Below are 23944 nucleotides of genomic sequence, written 5' to 3'. Positions count from 1 at the left end.
TCACAGATGATTTAAATGCAATCAGGTTTGGGAAGCTTGCGTTCCTCTGTCATGCAAGATCTTTTCATACAACATATGTGCTCTTAAAAACTTGAGGTCAATTGGAATTTTGTAAATCAGATCACATTTTAAGCATCAAATTTGCTGGACTTGATGAACCGAACTAATAATGAATAAATAAAGGAGATGTAACTTTCTAAAAAAAATAAACAAAATTGCATTGACTAGTAAAGTGTAGAAAACTTTGCATAAATTTGATACTTTTTAATAAATTTAGATTTCAAGTTAATCATTTTAGTGCCTCATATTTTATAATTGACATCTCTGGGTGCTGCAAATGGTTAACGCACTGGGCTGCTGGCTGAAAGGTCAGATGAATAGACCCCTTTGGTTAAAGAAGCAGCATCTGAAGAGAGACAGCAGCCCACCCAGAAAACACCTGCAGAAGAAGGCATCTTCTTGCCCTTGAGGAGTTTTTATAAAAGGAAATACAAATCAACAATGATACTTCACTAGGAAAAAAGGCTCCATGCGATTACTCTGAGCAGGTGGGAAGAAAAGAATGTAACAGCTTGCCCAGCAGGAGGCCAGGGGCTCTACGGAGAAAGGGAAGGATGTTAAGGTAGGATGACTGAAGAGGAAAGCAAATGATGCTGTAAAGCTGAAAGGCCAGAGTCTTAAGAAGATGTAAAGAATAGAGAGAGAGGAAAAAATAGTCACTTGGTGGAGAGAAAGGACACACTCTGTTTTGTTCTGTTTTGACAAATCTGCTTCTCAAACAATCTAAGAATCCTTGCTTTATCATATCTTGGTGCCCGTTTCCTTAACAAACAGGAAAAATTATAGGACCTATTAACTACATAATAGTTATGTACACCCTGGTGGTGTAGTGGTTAAAGAGCTCGGCTGCTCACCAAAAGGTTGGCAGTTCAAATCCATCAGCTGCTCCTTGGAAACCCTACATGGCAGTTCTACTCTGTCCTGTAGGGTTGCTGTGAGTTGGAACCAATTCCTGGGCAATGGGAGATTAACTACATAAGGCTGCTATGAGAATAAACGAGATAACAGCTCTGAACAGTGGTCTGGTACATAGTTAATAATCAGTAAATTTTAGCTTCTTTTAAGGAAAACGGAGAAATGGAATGGGAATTGCTGCTGTAAAATTTACTTTTAAGAAATGAGCCCATCTGGAGGAGGAACAATTCAGAAAAGGTGAGTGAGAATGGTTGCACAACAAGAAGAATATAACCAATGTCAAGAATTACACATGTAGAAACTGCTGAATTGATGTATGCTCTGTTGGTGTAGTGGTTAAGAGCTACGGCTGCTAACCAAAAGGTCAGCAGTTCAAATCCACCAAGTGCTCCTTGGAAACCCTGTGGGGCAGTTCTACTCTGTCGGAATAGACTCAACGGCAGTGGGTTTGGTTTCAGGTTTTTTTTTTTTTTTCTGTCGCGTATATTCTCAACGACAAAATAATAAAGTAAAAAATATATATAAAAAGAAATGATCATATCCAAAGTTTTTAAAAAGCAGCAGCAAGATGCTGAAGCAAATCAAAGATGAATTTTAGAGTTTCGTTCAGGTCAAACTGACTAACTCATCTAAAATTACATTTTCAATTTTCCAAGAAGTTGGGATGAAAGAAGTCCCTAAACACACAGTTTCTCTGAAAATATTCTTAATACTGTGGTCCTACTAAACTAAAACCAAACCCATTGCCATCAAGTCGATTCAGACTCATAGCAGCCCCGCAGGTCAGAGGAGAACTGCCCCCACAGGGTTTCCAAGGAGCACCGGGTGGATTTGAACTGCTGACCTTTTGGTTAGCAGCCGTAGCACTTAACCACTGCACCACCAGGGTTTCCGTGGTCCTACTATCAAAAACTAAAACAATACATGGTGTTATCCAGAGGCTCCTCAGAATCCCAAGCTTATCCGGCCACCGTGGCACGCAGGCCAAGGGCTGAGTGGACCTGGACAAGGAATCAGAAACCAGGCTCTAACCTGAATACCACCAAGCCGGCCAGGAGGCTCCAGCTTTAGACAAAGGGGCAGCAGGGTGGCTACTTGGGGGAAAGGAAGGAGGCAGATTTGCAAGCTGCACTGAGCATGTGAAATAAGAAGAAAAAAATCTTCTCTCTCCTTGGCACCTGTGTTCCATGACTTTTTTTTTCATTTAATCTGTGATATGATAGGATGGCACTTCAGGTCAAGTTCTGAACTCCAGATCTGTTCTCTGCATCTACTGTAGTGAATCTGTCCCTGTCACTGACAATGGGGGAAAAAAGAACCCTTTACGAGCAAAAGTGGAGGACAGGCTACTTCTTCAGGGCAATTTTAAGCCTATTTTTCATTCCTAAAACAGTGAATCTTGTGGTGATCTGGCCAAGAATGATAAACTAAAAACGGATGACCTCACTTCGAGGGGTATAACGTATCCTTTGACTAGGAGACCTGATAGAACATTTGATATCCTGTGCAACAAATACCTGAATAATTCTTCTAAGCCAGGGGTTTCAAAACTGATTTACAACAGTTCTCTGAAAAACGTTCCGAATCAATGTGACCAGAACATAATTTAACATTTCTCCGGATTACAAATCTTGCAGGTATTTGGAAGGTCACCAATGTGAGCATCAATTTCATTGCTGTGCTGGTGATCCTCAAGTTTGGTTTCATGGAGGTTTAAATTGACACACAGAATTATGAGTCTGAGAGACTTTTTTTTTTTTTAAACTTGTCAAACCGAAAAAGCAATCAACAGATCATAGATTTCTGCATCTTTTTTCTAAATTATCATTAGAATTATTATTATTCTATCAAGTAAGGTAGACTTTACAAACACTGATACACAATTAGTACCAATTTTATACTGTTTTCCCCAGAATGTACAACTCACTCAAATCAAAGAAAAGGGAAAATTAAAAACAGAAGGCAAATGCAGACACAACCCTGCCGTCAGCCACAGAGCACGTCTCACATGGCCCTGACTGCGTCCACAGCACCCAAGGTTTTCACAGTACTCTGCTCCCTCCTCTGGGAGAACCTCCTGAATCCGATCTGGCTTTGCGGGGCCTGTGCAACTGCAATTCCAGTCGCCAGAGCTTCCGGAGGTTGCTCAAATGTACCATGATCCTTTTCAGCTCCAACCAAAACCCAAAACCCACCGCCGTGGAGTCTATTCCGACTCATAGCAAATTCTTTAGGTCGAAAGGCCTGAACCTTCCCTGTTCCCTACTTTCAGTTCTCAGATTGGTTGTCACTTTCTCCACAGGGACCAAATACGACAGTGTATCACGGACCAAGGATTATGACTTTTAAAAAGGGGGGCAGGAATCAAAACTACAATGAGATTCCATCTCACTTCAACAAGGCTGGCATTAATCCAAAAAACACAAAATAATAAATGTTGGAGAAGTTGTGGAGAGACTGGAACACTTACACACTGCTGGTGGGAATGTAAAATGGTACGACCACTTTGGAAATCGATTTGGCGTTTCCTTAAAAAGCTAGAAACAGAACTACCATATGATCCAGCAATCCCACTCCTTGGAATATATCCTAGAAAAATAAGAGCCTTTACACGAACAGATGTATGCACACCCATGTTTATTGCAGCACTGTTTACAATAGCAAAAAGATGGAAGCAACCCAGGTGCCCATCAACTGATGAATGGACAAATTATGGTATATTCACACAGTGGAATACTACACATCAGTAAAGAACAATGATGAATCCATGAAGCATTTCATAACATGGAGGAATCTGGAAGGCATTATGCTGAGTGAAATTAGTCAGCTGCAAAAGGACAAATACTGTATGAGACCACTATTATAAGAACTCGAAAAATAGTTTCAACAGAGAAGAAAATATTCTTTGATGGTTACGAGAGGGGGGAGGGAGGGAGGGAGGGAGAGGGGTTTTCATTAATTAGATAGTAGATAAGAACTATTTTAGGTGAAGGGAAAGACAACATACAATACAGGAGAGGTCAGCACAATTGGACTAAACCAAAAGCAAAGAAGTTTCCTGAATAAACTGAACACTTCAAAGGCCAGCATAGCACGGTTTTGGAGACCATGCTTTCAGGGGACATCTAAATCAATTGGCATAATAAAATCTATTAAGAAAACATTCTGCATCCCACTTTGGAGAGTGGCGTCTGGGGTCTTAAACGCTAGCACGTGGCCATCTAAGATGCATCAATTGGTCTCAACCCACCTGGAGCAAAGCAAAATGAAGAACACCAAAGACACAAGGTAATTATGAGCCCAAGAGACAGAACGGGCCACATAAACCAGAGACTACATCAGCCTGAGACCAGAAGAACTAGATGGTGCCCAGACCCCAAATTCTTGCAAAAAGACCAGACTTAATGGTCCGACTAAGACTAGAAGGGCCCCAGAGGTCATGGTCCCCAGACCTTCTGTTAGCCCAGGACAGGAACCATTCCCAAAGCCAACTCTTCAGATAGGGATTGGACTGGACTATGAGATAGAAAATGACACTGTGAAGAGTAAGCTCCTTGGATTAAGTAGACACATGAGACTATGTGGACAGCTCCCATCTGGAGAAGAGATGAGAGGGGAGAGGGAGGCAGACGGTGGATAAATGGACATGAAAATAGAGAGTGGAGGGAAGGAGTGTGCTGTCTCATTAGGGGGAGAGCAACCAGGTGTATATAGCAAGGGGCATAGAAGTTTTTGTATGAGAGACTGACTTGGTTTGTAAACTTTTACTTAAAGTACAATAAAGATTTTTTTTAAAAAATGGGGAGGAGGCATGAAAAAGAGAGAAGAAAGAAAAAGCAAAAGGAAAGCTTTAGAATAGGATAGTGTTTGCAGACTAAAACAATACTGACTCACTTGCCCTATCAGACTCACAAAACTCAGCTGTTTGAATTATGTGCAGATTCTGAGTCATTCTTGGTCGATTTCCCTATGAGTGATTCTCAGTGAAAAAGAGCTCAAGTAAAAAGGTTCCTGTTGCTCTTTAATGAGCAAATATAAACAATTGAGCTGTAAATGTAAGAACAGCCCAAGGAGCACTTTACAGTTGTGAATTAAGTTGTTGGCACTGGAGGCTAGATACAGCCAACATTTACAAAGTTGCCCAATTAAAAAAAGTGATAATTACTGTCAAGGAATATTTGTTGTGATGTGCAACCATCACCCATTTCCACTACCAAATTTTCTATCACCATTAACAGATATTCAGGGCTTCCTAAACAATTAATCATGATTAATGATTAATTACATGATTAATGTAATGAGTGTCACATAAAAAATGTTGACTTGACAAATATATATTTCTACAATTACAAAAGTTAATTTTTTAATTGAAAAAGAAATATTTGTATTATTTATATGTATCTCTTTATCTACCCCCAGTTCAAACAACATATCATATTAATTGATGTTTATAACAGTGACCTCAAACCATTAAGAAAAAGTTACACGGGGGAGGGTGAGGGAGAGAAGATCAATCTTGCAGAAAGACTGTCACCAAAAATATTTACCTAGAAAATTCTGGAATACTAGAAAATTCACATCTCCAGGGCAATGCATTCTTTAGGTGGTCCAAATAGCTGAGGATTATTAATACTAATTTTTTAATATTTCACTGTAATAATACTGATGATGGTGATTGTGGTAGTTTAATACATGTTTGCAGAGTCTCTCACACTCCACCCCTGGAATTCAGGTGGGCTTATAAATCAATTGCAGTGGATCTCAGTGACACAAATAGGTTGTGATCATCTATTAACCTAAAGGCTGGCAATTCAAACCCACCAAGAGGCACTGTGGAAGAAAGGCCTGGCTATCTACTTCAATAAAAATTACAGCAAAGAAAACCCTATGGAGCAGTTCTACTCTGTGACACGTGGGGTTACCATGAGTTGGAATCCATTCGATGGCAATGGGTTTGGGTTTTTTTTGTTTGTTTTATAAGTCTATTGACTGGTAGAGAATGACAGAAGTGACTCCGTGTAATTTCTAAGACTAGATCATAAAAAGTGATACAGTTTCCGTCTTGTTTGCTGGAATATTCACATCTGGGGCCCTGGGCCACCATGTAAGCATCTGTCTACCCTGGTGCTGTGAAGAATCCAAGCCACAGGGAAGGCACTCCAGTCTGCAGACCTAGCCTTTGAGTCATTCCAGCCCGGGTGCCAGACATGTACGAAGAAGCCTCCAGTGATTCCAGCCCCAAACCACCCAGTCATTCCTCAGCCTTCTAGTCTTCCTATGTGAGGTCCCAGACATGGCCTAGCAGGGAAAATCCATCTCCATTGTGCCTGCCTGTCTGAATTCCAGACCCACAGAATCTGTAAGCACAATAAAATGCTTGTTTGAAGTCATCAGGATTTGAGGTAGTTTGTTGTAACTGGAACAAGTGATGATAACTAACACGTAACTCTGTCAGTGTCAGATATTCTTGGCTCTTTACATATTTTAATTCACATAATATATGTAATCCTCATAATAATCTTTTGAGATAGGCGTTATTATTATCCCCATTTAACGTATGAGGAAACCCAAGCACAAGGAGAGTAAGTAACTTGCCCAAGATGATAAAACCCGTGAGTGGCAGAGCCCAATTCAGGTTTCCAGCCCTGGAGTCTTAACCATTAACCTGTATAGGCGCTTACTGAGATAAAAACAAAGGTATCCTAAGAACACATCACAACTAGCCCGTAAGCCCACCTTTCACCAACAGAACAAACCAAAAAATCCAAACCCGTTGCCTTTGAGTCGACCTGACTCATGGTGACCCTACAGGACAGAGCAGAGCTATCCTACAGGGTTTGCAAGGAGCAGCTAGTGGATTTGAACTGCATACCTTTTAGTTAGCAGCTGAGCTCTTAACCACTGCACCACCAGGGCTCCCAGTTAACAAAGACTGGTTTAATAGTGGAATAGACCCAAGGCAGAGGAGTCTAGGCTGGCTCATGATAGACTCTTACATCACATGGGTAAATTGTATCTTCCCCAAATTCTCCACCTCAGCATTGAATTATATGGCCCAGAATTATTCATTCAACCAATATTTACTAAGCAGTGATTGCTCCTGTGTCCATATTTTGCCTAATTTACAATCTGTCTAAAAACAAGAAATGTCATGCTCCTTAATGGTCAGGAGCATGTCCCTTCCTGTGTAAGAGAAACTAAACACATTTCAAAGTAAATCAATTAGTATGTGTGATTTCTGCCTAAATAAACTACTAAATTTAATAGTGCAAAATCTGCTCTTTTTATGAACACACTTAATTACACATTACCCATTTTATGTTCCTAAACTAATAAAGTGATCTTAGGCAATAAATGCCAATAAAATATAAATATTTGTATTTATTTCAAAAATAATCTTTTTTCACCAAACTACTGGTATTTATTTTGGAGAAAGTTGAAAGAAAGAAACTTCAGAATTTCTGAAAATTTTCTCTCAACTCAGGACTAAGACAGCCTAAATCTCTAAGCAGACCTTATAGACCTTATAGTCTAAACTTTTTGATGAATTATCTTACAGGATCAAATCTAAGACAGGTAAAGTTAATCTATTCACCACTTTTCACGCCACTCACTACTCATTTTTGATCTAGCAGGCCAGTCACTAACAGAATGACATGTCTGACAAGACCATGTCCTTTAACTAACCTACTCGTTCTTACCTGACACTCCCCTTGTCTTCAAGGTTTGTGTAATTGGTTTTGTGAGGCTTTTTACATTACTTTCCCAGGTGTCAGGGAATTTAAGCTTACTGTGATTTCAGAAGGTATTTTCTTTTACTCTATTAGATACAGAGAAACGTTAGACCGTTTCTCTCTTCAGAAACTAGACTAGTCTTACAAGTGTTATCAAGAATAGGAACTAATGTGTCTGCAATGAACTAATGCTGTGAAGCAGGCACTGCACCCACTACTTTCTATAATCCTGAAAAAGAACATTTCCTAGTCCCTTTTTCTATTTTTCTCTCCTCTTTCTTCCCCCCACCTCAAAAAAAGATCCCAGACAGGCAATATTGTCTACTCTTACGTATTTCAACCTTCTCCAGATAACCAGAATGAGCTATCAATCTGTAATTGCAGTGATATTTAGGGGCCACTCCTTCACGAAACAGAGCCCTCGATTATTAGAGAATTTCATATTTTTTCCTTTCCCAGAATCCCCTACATAGGGGGTGCTTGCTCATGATAAACTTGATTCTCAGAGCCCTTTAGAATGCAGCCTATGACCAGAAGGAAAAGGCCTGCCTCACACCTGCTTTTCAGGGGTCACATTCCTGCATCACACCCCGCAGGGCAGCCCTTACAGCTGAAAAGCAGCAGCTGAATGTGAGATGCCTCCTTCCTCCCTGGCACACAACCACGGGGAGTGTACAAAGCCCCACCTCACAGAGGAAGCAAAGCAAGCCTGGAAGACGAGACAGCTATCATCTTTGTCTTGATCCGCCTGTTCTGAGAAGGGTGGAGGACAGTAAAGAAGGAAGAGCGGAAGGCATCAGAGGAGGTGTGAGAGAACAGAAATGGGAAGACCTGTTATGTGGCTTGCCTGTCACAACAGCTCGGGAGACAGGTAATGAGTGCTACCTGGGTAACAGTAACCAGTTGCCATTGAGTCAACTTTGACTCAATGTGCGTCACAGTAGAACTGTCCTTCATAGGATTTTCAGTGGCTTTTAAAAAAATTTTTTTTTATTATGCTTTAGGTGAAAGTTCACAGCTCAAATCAATTTCTCACACAAAAATCTATACACATATTGCTATGTGACATTAGTTGCAATCCCTGATTTTTTTTAAAGTAGATAGCCAGGCCTTTCTTCCAAGGTGTCTCTGGGTGGTCTTGAACCTCTAACTTTTTGGTTGGCAGCTGAATACATTAACTGTTTGCACAATCCAGGGACTTCACTTAGGTTATAGAGACCTGCAAAGGAAAGTATACAAGTATTTTGCAGGTCAGCTCTAAGGACCTAGTGACTGGATGTGGGAGTGGGATGGAGAAGGGGGAATTTCACAGTTTACAGAGTACCTTCAAAGGAGGCAACAGTTAGGATGATGCAGTATTGTACAGTATCTGAGCAAGCCCAAATACTGTGGCAGGATGAATGATGGCCAGCACCCATGCCTCTCAATCAGCAAAGGCTAGTTTAATAGTGAAAGAACCCAGGGCAGAAGACTTCAGGCTTGCCCCTAAGGTCCCCTCAAAGAGAAGGACCTCCGTGCTAAATCCAAGGAAGCATTTCTATTTGCTTCTCTCAAATAACAGGACTCCTACACAAAACCAGATCCATGAGAGAACCCTATGAAATAGACCAAAGCCTCAAATCATCCCTAGAATGAGAAGACACCCTTGACCATGGCCAGGTACCTCCACCCTGCATCATAACCCAGATGCTTTGCTGACTCACCTTGCAAATGAGATGAGTCTTCAAAACAAGAAGTGGCAAAATGACGCTGAGGCTGACAGAGCATTTTCTCCAAATCAGTTCATAGTAGACTCTCAAGGGAGATGTGGTACACTTCATTCAACAATATGTCCTTGTCCCATTAACTGAGGCCCGACAGTGTCCCCTCAGAGACAGGCCTAATCTCTCTAGAACAGCGCTGTCCGATAGAACTTTCAGCAAGAATAGAAAAGTTCTTCATTTGTGCTGTAGTAGCCACTAGCCACATTCAACACTCGAAATATTGCTAAAACAAGGAAGGAAATAGAGTTTTAGTTTTATTTAATTTTAATTAATTTAAATTTAAATATCCACATGTGGCTAATGGCTACTGTACTGGACACTGTAAGTCTAGAAGATAAAGAAAGAGATGGACGCCAGATCACAGTGGTCCCAGGCTGCCAGAAAAAATCGTCACGAAATTATATTTCTGTACTGTGAGGAGGCTGAATCTCATTCCAGCATCTACTGAAGCAAGTTTCCAGCACTAATGTCGTCTTCTGTCATTATTACAGCCTCACATCAACGTGCCTCCAAAACATCTCAGTTTAGAAGGCCCTTAGAGGCCCTAGTTCAACCTTCCATCCACTGCAGGAACCGTCTCCCCACAATGTCTCCACAGTTTTATGCAGTCTTCACCAAATCCCCCTACCAGCAATGAAACTCAGCATCCTAAGAGGCAGTCCATCCCCAAGTCCAAGGACCCTATTCCAAATAGACCTTCAGGATGCATAAAATAATGAACTAATTTTGCACCATGCTTGACCTCTTACATAGTGCCTTCACGTGCATTAGATTGTTTAAACTCCACAATAACCTTAGGATATAAGTATTTAGTAAAGACAATTCTTTCACAGAGGATACGTGACTTACCCAAGGTAAACGGCTTATACATGGGAGAGGCGGCTGACTGAAATGCTTTCCCTCAGACAAACTCGGCATGTCTATTAAGGAATGCAAGGCCAAAAGACATGTGAGAGACGGGACTGGAATTGGGAAGGGAGTAGGCATGGAAGAAGAGTGGTGAGAGGAGAGAATGTCACTGTGTACATCAACTAATAACTTTCAAAGTCAATCTATTTCAAACGTAGTCATTTAAAGATAAACAGACACAGTCTTGAATGAAGAAAACTAAAGAAAGATTAGTCCAAAGCACTAATGGACCACATCTGTCACAGCCTCCACCGAGCTGAGTCCAGTAGAATGAGATGGTCCCTGACTACCACCACTGACTGCTCTGATAGGGGTCAAGGGTCCCGGGCAGAGCTGGAGAAAAATATAGAACAAGATTCTAACTGAAAAAGAAAGACCAGACTTGCAGGCCTGAGTATGGCCCCCAGATACCCTTTCAGCTCAGTAATGAGGTCACTCCTGAGGTGCACCCTTCTGCCAAAGATTGAATAGACCCATGGAACGAAACAAGACTAAAGGGGTGCACCAGCCCTGGGGCACGGACTGGAAGGCAGGAGGGAGCAGGAAAGCTGGTAATAGGGAACCCAGGGTTGAGAAGGGAGAGTGTTGACATGTCGCAGAGTTGTTAACCAATGTCATAGGACAATGTGTATACTAACTGATGAGAAATTAGTTTGTTCTGTAAACCTTCATCTAAAGTACAAAAAAAAAAGAATAGAAACAAACTTGAAAAACAGACAGTCCTAAAGGGTTAAGCGTTTCAGTCTAAGTCCAGTTTAAAGTGGGGCAGTGTTGCGTAATGGTTAAGAGCTACAGTTGCTAAGCAAAAGGTCGGCAGTTCAAATCCACCAACTGCTCCTTGGAAACCCTATGGGACAGTTCTACTCTGCCCAATAGGATCGCCATGAGTTGGAATTGACTCCATAGCAACAGGTTTGGTTTTTTTTTTTTTTTTCTTTGGTTTTATGGGACAGTGATGGTTCAGTATTAAACCTGGGTTCAATTTCCAACCAATGTACCTCATGTGCAGCCGCTACCCATCTATCAGTGGAAGCTCATGGATTGCTATGATGCTGAACAGTTTTCAGTGGAGCTTCCAGACTAAGACAGTCTAGGAAGAAAGGCCTGGCAATCTACTTCCGAAAATCAGTCATTGAAAACCCCATGAATCACAAGAGTTCAGTCTGAAACCAATCACGGGGATGGCACAGGACCGGGCAGCAATTTATTCTGTTATGAGTGGGGTCGCCATGAGTTAAGGGCCAATTCCAGGCAGCTAAAAACAACAACATGCTCTAAGTAGTGATTCTCACAGTGTGGCACCTGGACCTGTGATATTAGCATCACTTAGAAACTGATTAGATACACAAATTCTCAGGCCTCACCCCAAACCTACCGAACAGGAAACTCTGGAGGTGGGGCCCAGCAATCTGTGTTTTCACAAGCTCTCCTGATGGTTCTGATGCACGCCCACATTTAAGAGCCACAGCTCTAGAACTGTATCTCTAAAAGACCTAATCAGTTTCCTCAGAGAAACAAACTACTTGGTCAGTAAAGGAAATGGAGCAGCCAGTTATGAAGTTTGGAATGCATCCTAATGACATCAGTCCTGACTTCTATATCTAGGGTAACAAACACCACGAACCCTGACCTAGCCTCACACAGGGGACATACTTCCAGCGACTTCCTGCGGTCAGGGGCAGGGAGGGGATTGTGCATGGTTTAAAGTTGGGGAAGAAGTTATTAAAATACTAGACTGTGAAGGAGCCCTGGTGATGCGATGGTTAAGCGCTCAGCTGCTAACTGAACAGTTGATGGTTTCGAACCCACCCAGCCACTCCCGCAGGAGAAAAATCTGGTGATTCACTTCCATAAAGAATATAGCCAAGAAAACCCAACCAGGCAGTTCTACCCTGTCATACGGGAGTGGACTTGATGGCACCTAACAACAATAACAATTAGACTGTGAATAGAGGACCCTGGCTTCTAACTTCATTCGAATATATATTCTAGAATATATATTCATTAGAATATAAAGAATATTGGGTACCTGATAGAGTGTCCCCAACTGTGAAAAGCCTCTATGAGTAAGAACTAGATTTCAACTTCTCAGAAGAAAGAGATATATCAGAATACATATAACATTATACAACCATTTGCCTCTCTGTTGCTATAATAATGATGGCAGCAAGTGTTTAGTGAATGCTTTCAATGTGCCCAGCTCTGTACTAAGTGGCATCAAGTCAATTCCAACCAGGGCTTTGAACCAGTTAGTTGCACTTCAAACCCCTGCTGAGAATTTGCATTTCCACACCCAACCAAACCAAAAACCAAACCCACTGCCTTCGAGTCGATTCCAACTCATTGGAAACCCTGGTGGCGTAGTGGTTAAGTGCTCCGGCTGCTAACCAAGAGGTCGAGAGTTCGAATCCACCAGGCGCTCCTTGGAAACTCTATGGGGCAGTTCTACTCTGTCCTATAGGGTTGCTATGAGATGATTTCCACCCCAGATACACTAAATCAGAACCTACAGTTTAACAACATCCTCAGGTGATTCGTAAGTATAGTAAATTTTAAGAGTCACTGTTCTATTAGTGGTTCATAGAACCGGTCCCTAACCAGCATCATTAGCATGCCCCAGGAACTTGCTGGAACTAGTCAGAAATGCGAAGGAACCTGAAGGAGCCGGTTTGAAGCCCTGATTCCAACGCATGGAGCCCCTGATTCCAACGCATGGAGCCCCCATCCGCCCCCAGCCCTCAGTGTCAGAGTAGAACTGTGCTCCATAGGTTTGAAGCCCTGATTCCAACGCATGGAGCCCCCAACCGCCCCCACCACTCAGTGTCAGAGTAGAACTGTGCTCCACAGGGGTTTCCAGTGGCTGATTTCTTAAAGTAAATCACCAGGCATTTCTTCTGCGGCACTTCTGGAAGGACTTGAATCTCCAATCTTTTGGTTAGCAGCTGAGCGTGTTAACCATTTGCACCACCCAGTGACTCCAAATGCATAATAGACACAAGTTGTTGTTAGTTGCCACTGAGTCCATTCCAACTCATGGCTACCCTGTGTGTGCAGAGTAGAACTGCTCCATAGGATTTTCAAGGCTGTGACCTTTTGGAAGAAAACACAGCAGAAAAATCTTTCTGGTACAAGCCTAGGCAAAATGTTCTTAGACTTGACACCAAAATCATAATCCAGAAAAGTAAGAAATTGATAAACTGACCTTCATCAAAATTAAACACCTTCTTTTCTGCAAAGTATCCTGTTAAGAGGATGAAAAGACAAGCTACAGACTTGGAGAAAGTATTTTTGACAAAAGACTTGTATCCAGAATATATAAATAACTCTCAAAACTCAACAGTAAAAAATATCATCCGCTTATAAAAAGATGTGAAGAGACATTTCACCTAAGGTGATATATCCCCCATAGCCATCAAGTAGATTCCAACTCATAGCAACCCTCTAGACAGAGTAGAACTGCACCACAGGGTTTCCAATGAGCGGCTGGTAGATTCGAACTGCCAACCATTTGGTTAGCAGCCAAACGCTTAACCACTGCACTACCAAGGCCCTAAGAAGGTGATATACACCAAAAACCAAACCAAACCCATTGCCGTCGAGTCGATTCCGACTCATAGCGACCCTATAGGACAGAGCAGAACTGCCCCATAGAGTTTCCAAGGAGCGCCTGGTGGATGTGAACCGCCAACCTTTAGGTCAGCAGCCACAGCACTTAACCAGTATACCACCAGGGTTTCCAAAATAATCCTAACCGGCTGCCTTCGTCAATTCCAACTTCACAGAAACTCTATAGGACAGAGTAGAACCTCCCCATAGGGTTTCCAAGGAGCAGCTAGTGGATTCGAACTGCTGACCTTTTGGTTGGCAGCCAAGCTGTTAACCACTGCGCCACCAGGGCTCCATGATATATAGATGGCAAAAAAAAAAGACACATGAAAGATATGCAACACCATTAGCCACTGGGGAAATGCAAATCAAAATCAAAATGAGACAGAACACCTATAAGAACAGCTAAAATAGAAAGCGGTGACAATACCAAATGCTGGCAAGGATGCAGAGAAACCCATCTCTCATGCACTGCTGGTAGAAATGTAAAATGTTACAGCCATTCTGGAAAAGTCTGAGTTTCCTAAAGAACTAAACGTATGCTAACTATATGATCAAGCAATTGTACTCCTAGGCATTTATCCTAGAGAAATGAAAATTCTGTTTATGCAGAAACCCATACACGAATGTTCACAGCAACCGTATTTGTAATAGCCAGAAACTGGAAACAACCCACATGTCCTTCAACAGGTGAATGATTAACAACCCGTAGTATATTCATGCCATGGAACACTACTCTGCAATAAAAAGGAATGAACTACGGATACAACAACTTGAACCGATCTAAAGCACATTATGCTGAGTGAAAAAAGCCAATCTCAAAGGTCACATATGGCATGATTCTACTTATATAACACTCTCAAAATGACAAAATTCTAGAGGTGGGGCACAGATTAGTGGGTACCAGGGATGGAGGTGGAACTGAGGTGATGGAATAGCTGACTATGATCATCTTGACTGTAGTGGTGGTTACGCAAATCTACACAACTGCATATACTGTAAGCATACACACGCAAACACAAATGTGTGCATAAAAAAGTGGTGAAATCTGAACAACTCTGTGATTATACCAATGGCAATGTCCTTGTCCTAATATTCTGAGATGTAAGATGTCAATTTCCTGGTCCTGATATTACACTATGGCTAAGCAAGATGCTGCCTCTACAGGAAACTGGGTGAGGGGTACTTAGGATCTCCCCACTGTTACTGTAATTTCCTGTGAATCTATAATCAATCAAAACAGAAAGTTAAAAAAAAAAAAGCAAAAACAAAAACTACATCTTAAAAAGAAAACCAAAAAAAAGGGGGATATAGCTGTAATACTGGCAAATGAAGTACCAAACACAGATTTAAAACACACAAAGAGTTTGGCTAAGTGATTTTAAAAAACAGAATTCAGTTCTCCAGGGTCCTATCAGGGATACATTTCCTAACATTTTTTTTTCCCTCTTTGCTGTCAAGTGGATTCTGACTCATAGCAACCCTATAGGACGGAGTAGAACCGCCCCATAGGGTTTCCAAGGGGCGGCTGATGGATTTGAACTGCCAACCTTTTGGCTGGTAGCCAAGCTCTTAACCACTGTGCCACCAGAGCTACTTTTTTTACACCCTCCCAGAAGGAAAAAACAGCCTGACGTATGAGCCTCTCTGGGAGTCCCGGAGTCCTGTCTTAAGCGCCTAGAATGAATATACGCCAGGGTTTCTCAAAGCTTGGTCACAAGGGCAAAGGCCAAGGGCCTTACAAGTTAGAGCAGAACTCAGCTTAGTGCCAATATACAAGCCTAGGAGCAGAAATGGAAACCCTGGTGGCGTAGTGGTTAAGTGCTACAGCTGCTAACCAAAAGGTCGGCAGTTCGAATCCGCCAGGCACTCCTTGGAAACTCTATGGGGCAATTCTACTTTATCCTGTAGGGTCGCTATGAGTGGAATCCACTCGACGGCAGTGGGTTTGGTTTTGGTTTTGGAGCAGAAATAGCTTCCTTCCAGCAAAGGTAATGTACTGACCTACCCACAATGGCGGAGATTTACATTGTGCCTCTCCTCCAAGACAAAACAAAATCAAAACAACAAAAGAATTTTTTTTTTTAATTATTAAGCAAACAAACAAAAAAAAACCCTCAACGACCTCAAACTATTTCCAACAAAACTTGTAATCAAATATGACCTCTTACTTGACCTCCAAGCTACCCCTTGCTTTTCAAGGATTCTATTACCTACTGTGTTCTGCGACATAAGCACCTACCAAAATTAAGGGGGTGGGGTGAGGATAATTCAAAAGACTGCAGAGTTTCCTCACTTCAGTTTCCATATGCATTTAAGATACCGATTTAAAAAAAAAAAAGTGCTAATTTGGGAAAATTTGGCTTTCCAGAACTACTAGATAAGTGTTATAACATTATCCCTTTTTAATTTCTTGGCCTAGAAAACTCTTCCAAATGTTTACAGTTTCCACCAGAATTTCCTTTGTTTCACTATGTCATTAATTATAAAACCTAACTCTTTACCATTTCAAAGCACTTTCACAAATCACTACGAAAAAAGGCAGCACTGGTACCTAGGGGCTGCACTCTTCACCAAAACTCTCCCCAGCCAAACCTTTGTCCAATTTCAATAAGTTTGGCCATCTTTCCCCGAGGCCCAGGGTCCACACTTCTCCATAGGGGTAGACATCAAAAGAGGAGAGCTCTACCCACAGGAGCCTCCAGCCTAACTGGCCTAGGGCCCACAAACACTCCCAAGTCTAATCAGCAGAGTGCCTTCTCATAAAATCATGCCCATTTCTGCATTCATGTGCTTTTCTTAACGACAGCATTTTAAAATCTCATTTAAACTGAAACGCCTCCATTAGCTTCCATGAAAAGATGTATTTTTAAGTGCTTTGATCTCCACATGCCCTGCGATAAATTAGTATTCCTCACCCTCCACCATCCACACACAACCTAAAAGACCAAGATTTCTGCACATTTTAAAAAGAAGAGAGAGGGGACAGTGGAATAATAGGCCCAGTGCCCTCTCTCCTTCTTATCCACCTGCAGGCTTTACAGGTGTTTCATTATTTATCTTGAAAAAATATTTCACACGAAAGCAAAAGTATTCCCATTCAAAAACAAAACAGCCCACACTGACGCCACCACTGCTGCTGCCACCAGGGAGAGGAGAGGTCTCTGAAGTCTTTTATGTCCTACTTCTTTTCTTTCTGGTGAAATCAGTGGTTCTCGACTCTTTGTTGTTAGGTGCTATGGAATCGATTCTGACTCATAGCGACCCCATGTAACAAAACAGAACTACACCACAGGGGTTTTCTTGGTTATAATCTTTACAGAAGCAGATCGCCAAATCCTCCTCCCCCTGAAGGGCTGGGTGGGTTCCAACTGCCAACCTTTCAGTGCGTGTGTTTGAACCACCAACCCTTCTGTCAGCAGTCGCTAATAGTTTGTTCCATTTGCACCAATCACCAGGGCTTTACTGCCCTACAACGCAGTTCAAACTATATTTAAGTACTGTTTCCACATTATTTTCTGAAAGAGTGAAGACCACTGGTAGCAGATGCATTACAAAGCTCAACACGCCTCGTTGAAAAAAATTTCGCATCTGTCGAGATTCTTCAAGAACTTGCAATCTAGAGAAACCCTTAGTCCTTAACAGAGGTCTCTGGTCCACAGGGAGCTGCCGGGTCCAGGAGTTGTAAGCAGTCAAGGGAAATCTCAGCCAGTTTGGCTGGGACCTACAGGCCAGTTTTGGAAACAGGTAGCCATGACTGTTCAATATTTCAAGCACTGACTTTTCTCTTCTTGAAAAGGAAGGGCATTTTCTGGAAAACAGCAATTAATAGCCCTCTATGGGTTTTTTTTTTGGGGGGGGGGATTCTGGTTTTACTGCTTCTTAGAGCAGCAAGAGTTAACACGTTGTTTGGAGAGTCAAAAGTATCACAATTATCACAAATGATGTCTGTGACCCCCACCACCGACATCAACAGTTTTATAAGCAGTACAAAAATTTGATTCTTATAATGTGCCTGAGAAAAAGAAAATGGGCAACCATGACCGCACTGTGTCAGAGGCAGAGCAAGAGAGCTGAGACCAGGGGGGCAAAATTGTTCCGTCCACACCACAAAGGAGTTCGCAGCATCAGGGCCCTGGTATACTGCAACCCCAGTCCTGGTGATCCACACGCTAGTGGGGCATTTTCCACTTGGAGATGGTAAACAAACACGGAAACCAAAATAAGCAAAAACCTTCAAACAAAAAACGGAAAGGGAAAGTCTCCCCAGTCAGGGCTTCCGAACAGTTCCTTTTGGTTTACCCCCACACCTCCCCCCCATAATTTGCAAGTTCCCTGCTGGGAATTTGCATTTCCACCCCAGATATACTGGATCCGAATGTACATTTTAAACACGATGCCCAAGTGATTCTTATGTATAAACGCCTGCCTGGGAACTTGTTAGAAATGGAAATTCTCAGCAGGGGTTCCAAGAGTAGGAAGCCTGTGGAGGTGCAGCTGCAGGGAGGAAACCGGGACACTTGGCCCGGGGTCCTCTGAGGAGAAAGTTGGAAACTGCCGCGCGTTCAGTCCAGGCCGCTGGAGGCCCTTGAGGCCCTCGAGGTGCGCGCGGGGACTAGACAATCCGGACGCCTCGTCATCAAGTCTGACTGCCTACCGGACACTTTCGGCTAAGGGCCCAGCTCCGCTTAGCTGTCATCGGCCAACGTGCCAATCGTGCCTCCCACCACAAATGTCACATTCCAAGAAAAACCAGTTCCACTTGGAAAGTTTAATTTTTCCCCCCCGAAACCAGATTCTTTTAAAGGCAGTTCTAACAGGCTAAAGAAAGCTAGATCTAAGTCCCCCGTTTCTGGAAAAGAAACTTTGTCTAGAGAGAACAAAGAAGCAGCAGCAGCAAACACGATCCCAGCTTCAGGGTCCTGGGCGCAAACCCCTTCGCCGCCCCAACCGCCAGAACCCAGACTTCCCGGCCAGGCAGGAAGGGTCCGGCCTAAGCGTCGCAGCCCGTCGGGCGGGCCAGTGTGAGCGCCTTTGTCTGGCGCGGAGGGAAGCCGCCACCGGACACCCCCTTCCGCCCACAATGCGGACCCCTCCCTCGGCAGCCGGGAGACCCGGGCGCTGGTGCGTCTCAGAGAGTCAAGCCATATGGCGGCGCTCCACCGCAAAAGCCAGCCCCCGCGTCGCGGGTGCACCCGCACCCCCGCGGCCGGCGGGCTGAGCTGGTGGACACGATTTCTGCGCCTTCGGTGGGGCGCTGGGCGGCGCGGCAGAGCGCGGCGCTGTGACCCGAGCTGCAGGAACTGGGGGCCTGGAGGGTGGGCACCGGGACAGGGTTCTTCTTTAAACACATAATCGGGGTAAGAAAGCGCAAGAGTCCGGTGCGGACGCTCTCGGCCTCCGCTGCCGAATCGGCTGCCCGAGTCGCGCAGGAGCTGAGCCGATCCCAGCCCCGAGCGCCCTTGGAGGCCCCTGCCACAAGCAACAGCGGATGGGGTAGCGCCGGACGGCTGGGTCCTCCGCGTGGGCGGCGCGGAGGCGCCTTTCCAACACCCCGAACAAGGACTGGTTACCTTTCACCGCGGGCTCACAAGTTTCCTGGCGCAACTTTGCCCTCCACATGAGGCGATCATGGCCAGTTCAGTCCCGTGGTTGGGAAAGACGGCCGCCGGGCAGCGCGCTGGGCATGGCGTGGGGCAGCGGGGGGAAGTGGCACCCGACAATCAGCCCCATTCACAGGAGAGAAATGCCTGGGCTTTACCGCCTGCCCCAAACCCGACAATCGCTGCTGGGTCCTAGAGCGTCCAGGCGCTCCAGCCTCCGCCCGCGCTCCCCGCGTGCCGGCCGGGGAGGGTCGCCCGGGCTCGTCACTGTAACCCTACACTCCACCCCCGCCCCGGCGCCCGGCCGCTGGGCCCTAAAGCCCGTCTTCAGCCGCCCGCCACCCTTCCCTGGGCCCGCGAGAATGCAATTCTGCAATTGCCCCAGAGCTCAAACTGACGTGTCTCCCCAAGAGTTAGAAAGACGACAGCCTCAGTTGTTTTGTCCTCTGACATGGCTTAATGTCCAACTCACCAGTGCTCTTTCCTTGGACTTGTTCCTCCTTCCCTCCAGGCCACCCCCAGCCGAAATCAGTTTCTGGATCTGCCCCCAAACTCCAGGTTAGGTTCTGCTTCGGGTTTTGTTTCTTTGGTTACTTTTGTTTTGCTTTGTCTGCTTTTTGTTGTTTTGTTTGTAAATTCTCTAATGGAATTTCCAGCTGGAAAGTGCCCACACTTTTCTCTCAGCTTGTATCGCACACTGGATGGGATGACTAGCACCTACTTGTGCTCTCTTGACAAGCAGAAGGTCAAAAACAGACCTTAGAGCGTCAGATATTGAATGTTTGCGGAACCACACATCCTGTGGCCACAAAGCCTCAGGGCATCATCTGCCAAGCAGAGGCCAATGATTCTGGGAAACTTTTGCCGATTCTGCACCACCTTTTAAATCAGGCTCTACCAGGTAACCCAACTCATCTACCCCAGCTATTCCTGGGGGACCTCTGGAGCAGCCGATCTGGGCTGCCTGAATGGGCCTCTGCCATAGCGCCTCTCTCTGATTTTCTAGGGCTGCATCTAGTGCTCAGAGGATGAGAGGAGGCAAAGAAATACTCCAGGTGCTGCTGAAGACAGTAAGAGTCAGCTCATACCAAGTCTCCTCTGTGTTCCCTCCTCCCTGCCTTCTCACCAGGCCAGGCTTCATGGATTCATGCCTGGATTGTCACAGTCCCCTCCTAACTCATAGAGCAATTTTACCCTCCAGTCTATCCTGTACCTGTTAGGTCTGTGTGTCCTATTCTTCTGATTCCTCTTGTTGAGTCCTGGCTCAGTAACCTCTGCTCTCAAGATAAAGCCCAAATGCAATCACTTAATTATTTACCAAATATCTACTTTATTTAAAGTCAGCTACTTTACTACTTAATAGCACACAAAAGAAACTTACAGCAGGTAGCCAGCCCTTCCGGGAGTTATTATCTATTTAAAAAGATAAGACTGTAAATAGGAAAGAGATAAGCAACAAGGTAGGAGATCCAAGTGCTGCAGATGCCTGGAAAAGGTGAAAAGAAGGACTGACCTTAAAGAGGAGAAAGAATAGCCTTGAAAGGTGGTGGGGTTCTGGTATAGCTGGAAGAGGAAAAGGCAGTCACTGGGAGAGCACAGGCTAAAGCAAAGAGGGAGCTGACAGGGTTGGAGATGACAAAGTTGGAGTGCTTGGGAAGGAAGCATAAATGGAGGGAAGGGTTTTACTGAAAAGGAGTAAAAAACGAGGGGGAAGGCAGAATAACAAACAACCAACAAAACTATCGACAAAGCCTTTCACTTGGCATAAAAGAAAACTCAGGCTTAGCCGTTGGATGATTTGTCCCAGGTAACAGAACGTGTTTAGGAGCAAAGCCAGGGGTAGAAAGCCAATGTGCTTTCTTTTGCTTGTTGTAAATCCTGAATGACAAATTAGGGGTTGAGATGGTATCCTGTGGGCAGTGACTTACCTAGTATTTATATGAATTTAGTATAGATCAGATTAGGGGGAGAGGTAATGGATAGAAAAATGAAAGAAGGAAGGAAATAAACATTAATTGCCTCCAAATCAAAACCAAACCCACTCCCGACAAGTTGATTCCGACTCATAGCAATAGTATATAAGCAGCCCTGGTAGCACAGTGGTTAAAACGATGGACTGCTAATCAAAAGGGCGGTGGTTAGAAAGCAGCAGCAGCTCCACAGGAGAAAGATGTGGCAACCTGCTTGTGTAAAGATTTACAGGCTTGGAAACCCTATGTGGTCTCTATGAGTCTGAATTGACTCGACAGCAGTGGGGTTTTTTTTGGTAGTGCCATGGTTAAGCGTTAGGCTGCTAACCAAAAGGTTGGCAATCAAACCCACCAGCTGCTTCTCAGGAGAAAAGACCTTGCAATCTCATCCCATAAAGATTATAGCCTAGTAACCTTTATGGGACACTTCTACTTTGTCCTGTAGGGTTGCTATGGGTCGCAATCAACTCATCGGCACACAACAACAACAGATACCATATGGTCTCTGGGTGATGTGAATAGTTAAGTGCTTGAGTACAAGCCCAAAGGCTGGTGGTTCAAACCCACCCAGTGGCACCTCTGAAGACAGGCCTGGCGATCTGCACAACTGGGGTCGAAATGAGTTAGAATCCACTCAACAGCAGCTAACAACAGATACCATATTGTATCCTAGAAAGCAGTCTGTTGGAAGAACAGACCATTCTTGGAAGAATGGGTCATTGAACCAATGATGGAAAAACAATTGAGAGGGGGAAATGAAGTGGCTCAAGAAGGACGATGAATGATTTACTGCCCACCGAGCAAGAGAAGGGGCCTTGGTGGCTCAGTAGTTAAGCGTTTGGCTGCCAAGTTCTTAACCACTGCACCACCAAGGCTCCAAAAGGTCTGCAGTTCAAATGCACTGGTCACTCCTTGGAAACCCTATGGGACGGTTCTGCTGTGTCCTACAGGGTCGCTATGACTCAGAATGCACTTGACAGCACACAACGACAACATCAAACAAAAGGTTTATATTTTCCCCATCTGATATATCTAAATCTCCTGTTCAAGAACTAAAGTCTGAGAAAAGGCTTTGGATTTGACTAGTAAGAGGTTGTCAGTAACACCTGCAGTGTATTTGGTTGGAGATTCTGAAGTATGGTTGCAACCAAATAGAAACGAGGTATGTTTACAATATAAAATTAATGCAGCTTTACTAGCTGCAATGTAGTGAATCTGTCAGCATCTACGTTTCCTTCGGATCTATACACTCTATACATATTCAGCATCCTTTCTGAAATGACCCAAGCTGTCATTTACTCACTCCCAGAAAAGTAAAAAGGCTGATTTCAGCACTCTTAGGGGCAACCCAGAGAACTGTTTCTTTAACTCCAAACAAGGCAGGTACCAGGATGTCCCAGACAAGGCCGGAAGAAGAGTGGGCAACAGAGACATCCAGGTAGAGGGGAATAAGCATGGCCTTTAGAGTGAGTTCTAGTCCTAGTGCCATCTATCTCCAGCTATGGAAAGTAACTTGACAAGTACCTCAGCCTTCTCCTCTGTAAAATGGGAATAATACCTCATAGAGTTATTGTGGGACTAAATGAGGTATTATATGTCAAGTGTAGGCACATAGTAGAATTCAGTAAAAGTTAGAAACCCTTCCCTTCTCCAGTGATTTGAAAATTGCCTATTAAGATGCAAATCTCCTTCCTCTCCCACTTTTCTTTTCATCATTCACATAAACACATAAATTTCCAACTCATAGTGACCCTAAGTATAACAGAACGAAACACTGCCCAGTCCCATGCCATTTGCACAATCGTTGCTATGTCTAAGCCCACTGTTGCAGGCGTTGCATCAGTCCATCTAGTTGAGGGTCTTCCTCTTTTTCACTGATCCTCTGTCTTACCAAGTATGATGTTCTTCTCCAGGGACTGGTCTCTCCCAATAACATGTCCAAAGTGAGACAAAGTCTCACCGTTTTCACTTCTAAGAAACATTCTGGCTGTACTTCTTCCAAGATAGGGGTACACTGTGAGGTTTCCTACTCCACAATCTTTACAGGAACTGATGGCCAGGTTTTTTCTCTCATGGAGCCACTGGTGGGTTGGTGGGTTCGAACCACAAACCCTCCAGTTAGCAGCCGAGTGCTTAACCATTGCACCACCAGGGCTCCAATTAGTAGCTCTTAATTAATGATTACTGAATGAAAAAACTAATGACTGAGTGAGTGCACCCAAGCTGCCTTGATCAAAATTCTTGTTTCACTTCTAGAACATGTAAGCGTAATTTTAAAGCCCAACTCCTGTAGTGCTTCCCAAAGTGTCATGTATGAACCAATAAACCAAAAAATTTAAATTCCTAATGTCTCCACCTCTAAATTGAGAATTTCTGTGGATAAA

The 23944-nt window shown here is 43.8% G+C and overlaps 1 protein-coding gene across 4 annotated transcripts in view; it reads right to left on the bottom strand.

Moving 5' to 3' along the window:
* AMOTL1 (angiomotin like 1) overlaps positions 1-23944 on the bottom strand; it is a 157727-nt gene that overhangs the window by 104385 nt on the left and 29398 nt on the right. Inside the window, exon 1 of one of the 4 annotated variants that reach the window (XM_023554728.2) lies at positions 20063-20180. The exons of 1 other annotated variant lie outside the window; for it this stretch is intronic. Coding sequence is in view for 2 of the 3 variants with exons in the window: in XM_023554727.2 (XP_023410495.2) it covers positions 19561-19609 (49 nt within the window). In the remaining variant the exon portion in view is untranslated. Of the gene's footprint in view, positions 1-19560; positions 19825-20062; positions 20181-23944 lie in introns of those variants that run through there. 2 more of the 4 variants (XM_023554727.2, XM_010595397.3) reach the window with 2 other exon arrangements.

This window comes from Loxodonta africana, chromosome 7, assembly GCF_030014295.1.
Source record: "Loxodonta africana isolate mLoxAfr1 chromosome 7, mLoxAfr1.hap2, whole genome shotgun sequence".
NCBI lineage: Eukaryota > Metazoa > Chordata > Mammalia > Proboscidea > Elephantidae > Loxodonta > Loxodonta africana.
The sequence above is the reverse complement of the archived record's forward strand: the minus strand, read 5'-3'. Positions and strand labels throughout refer to the sequence as shown.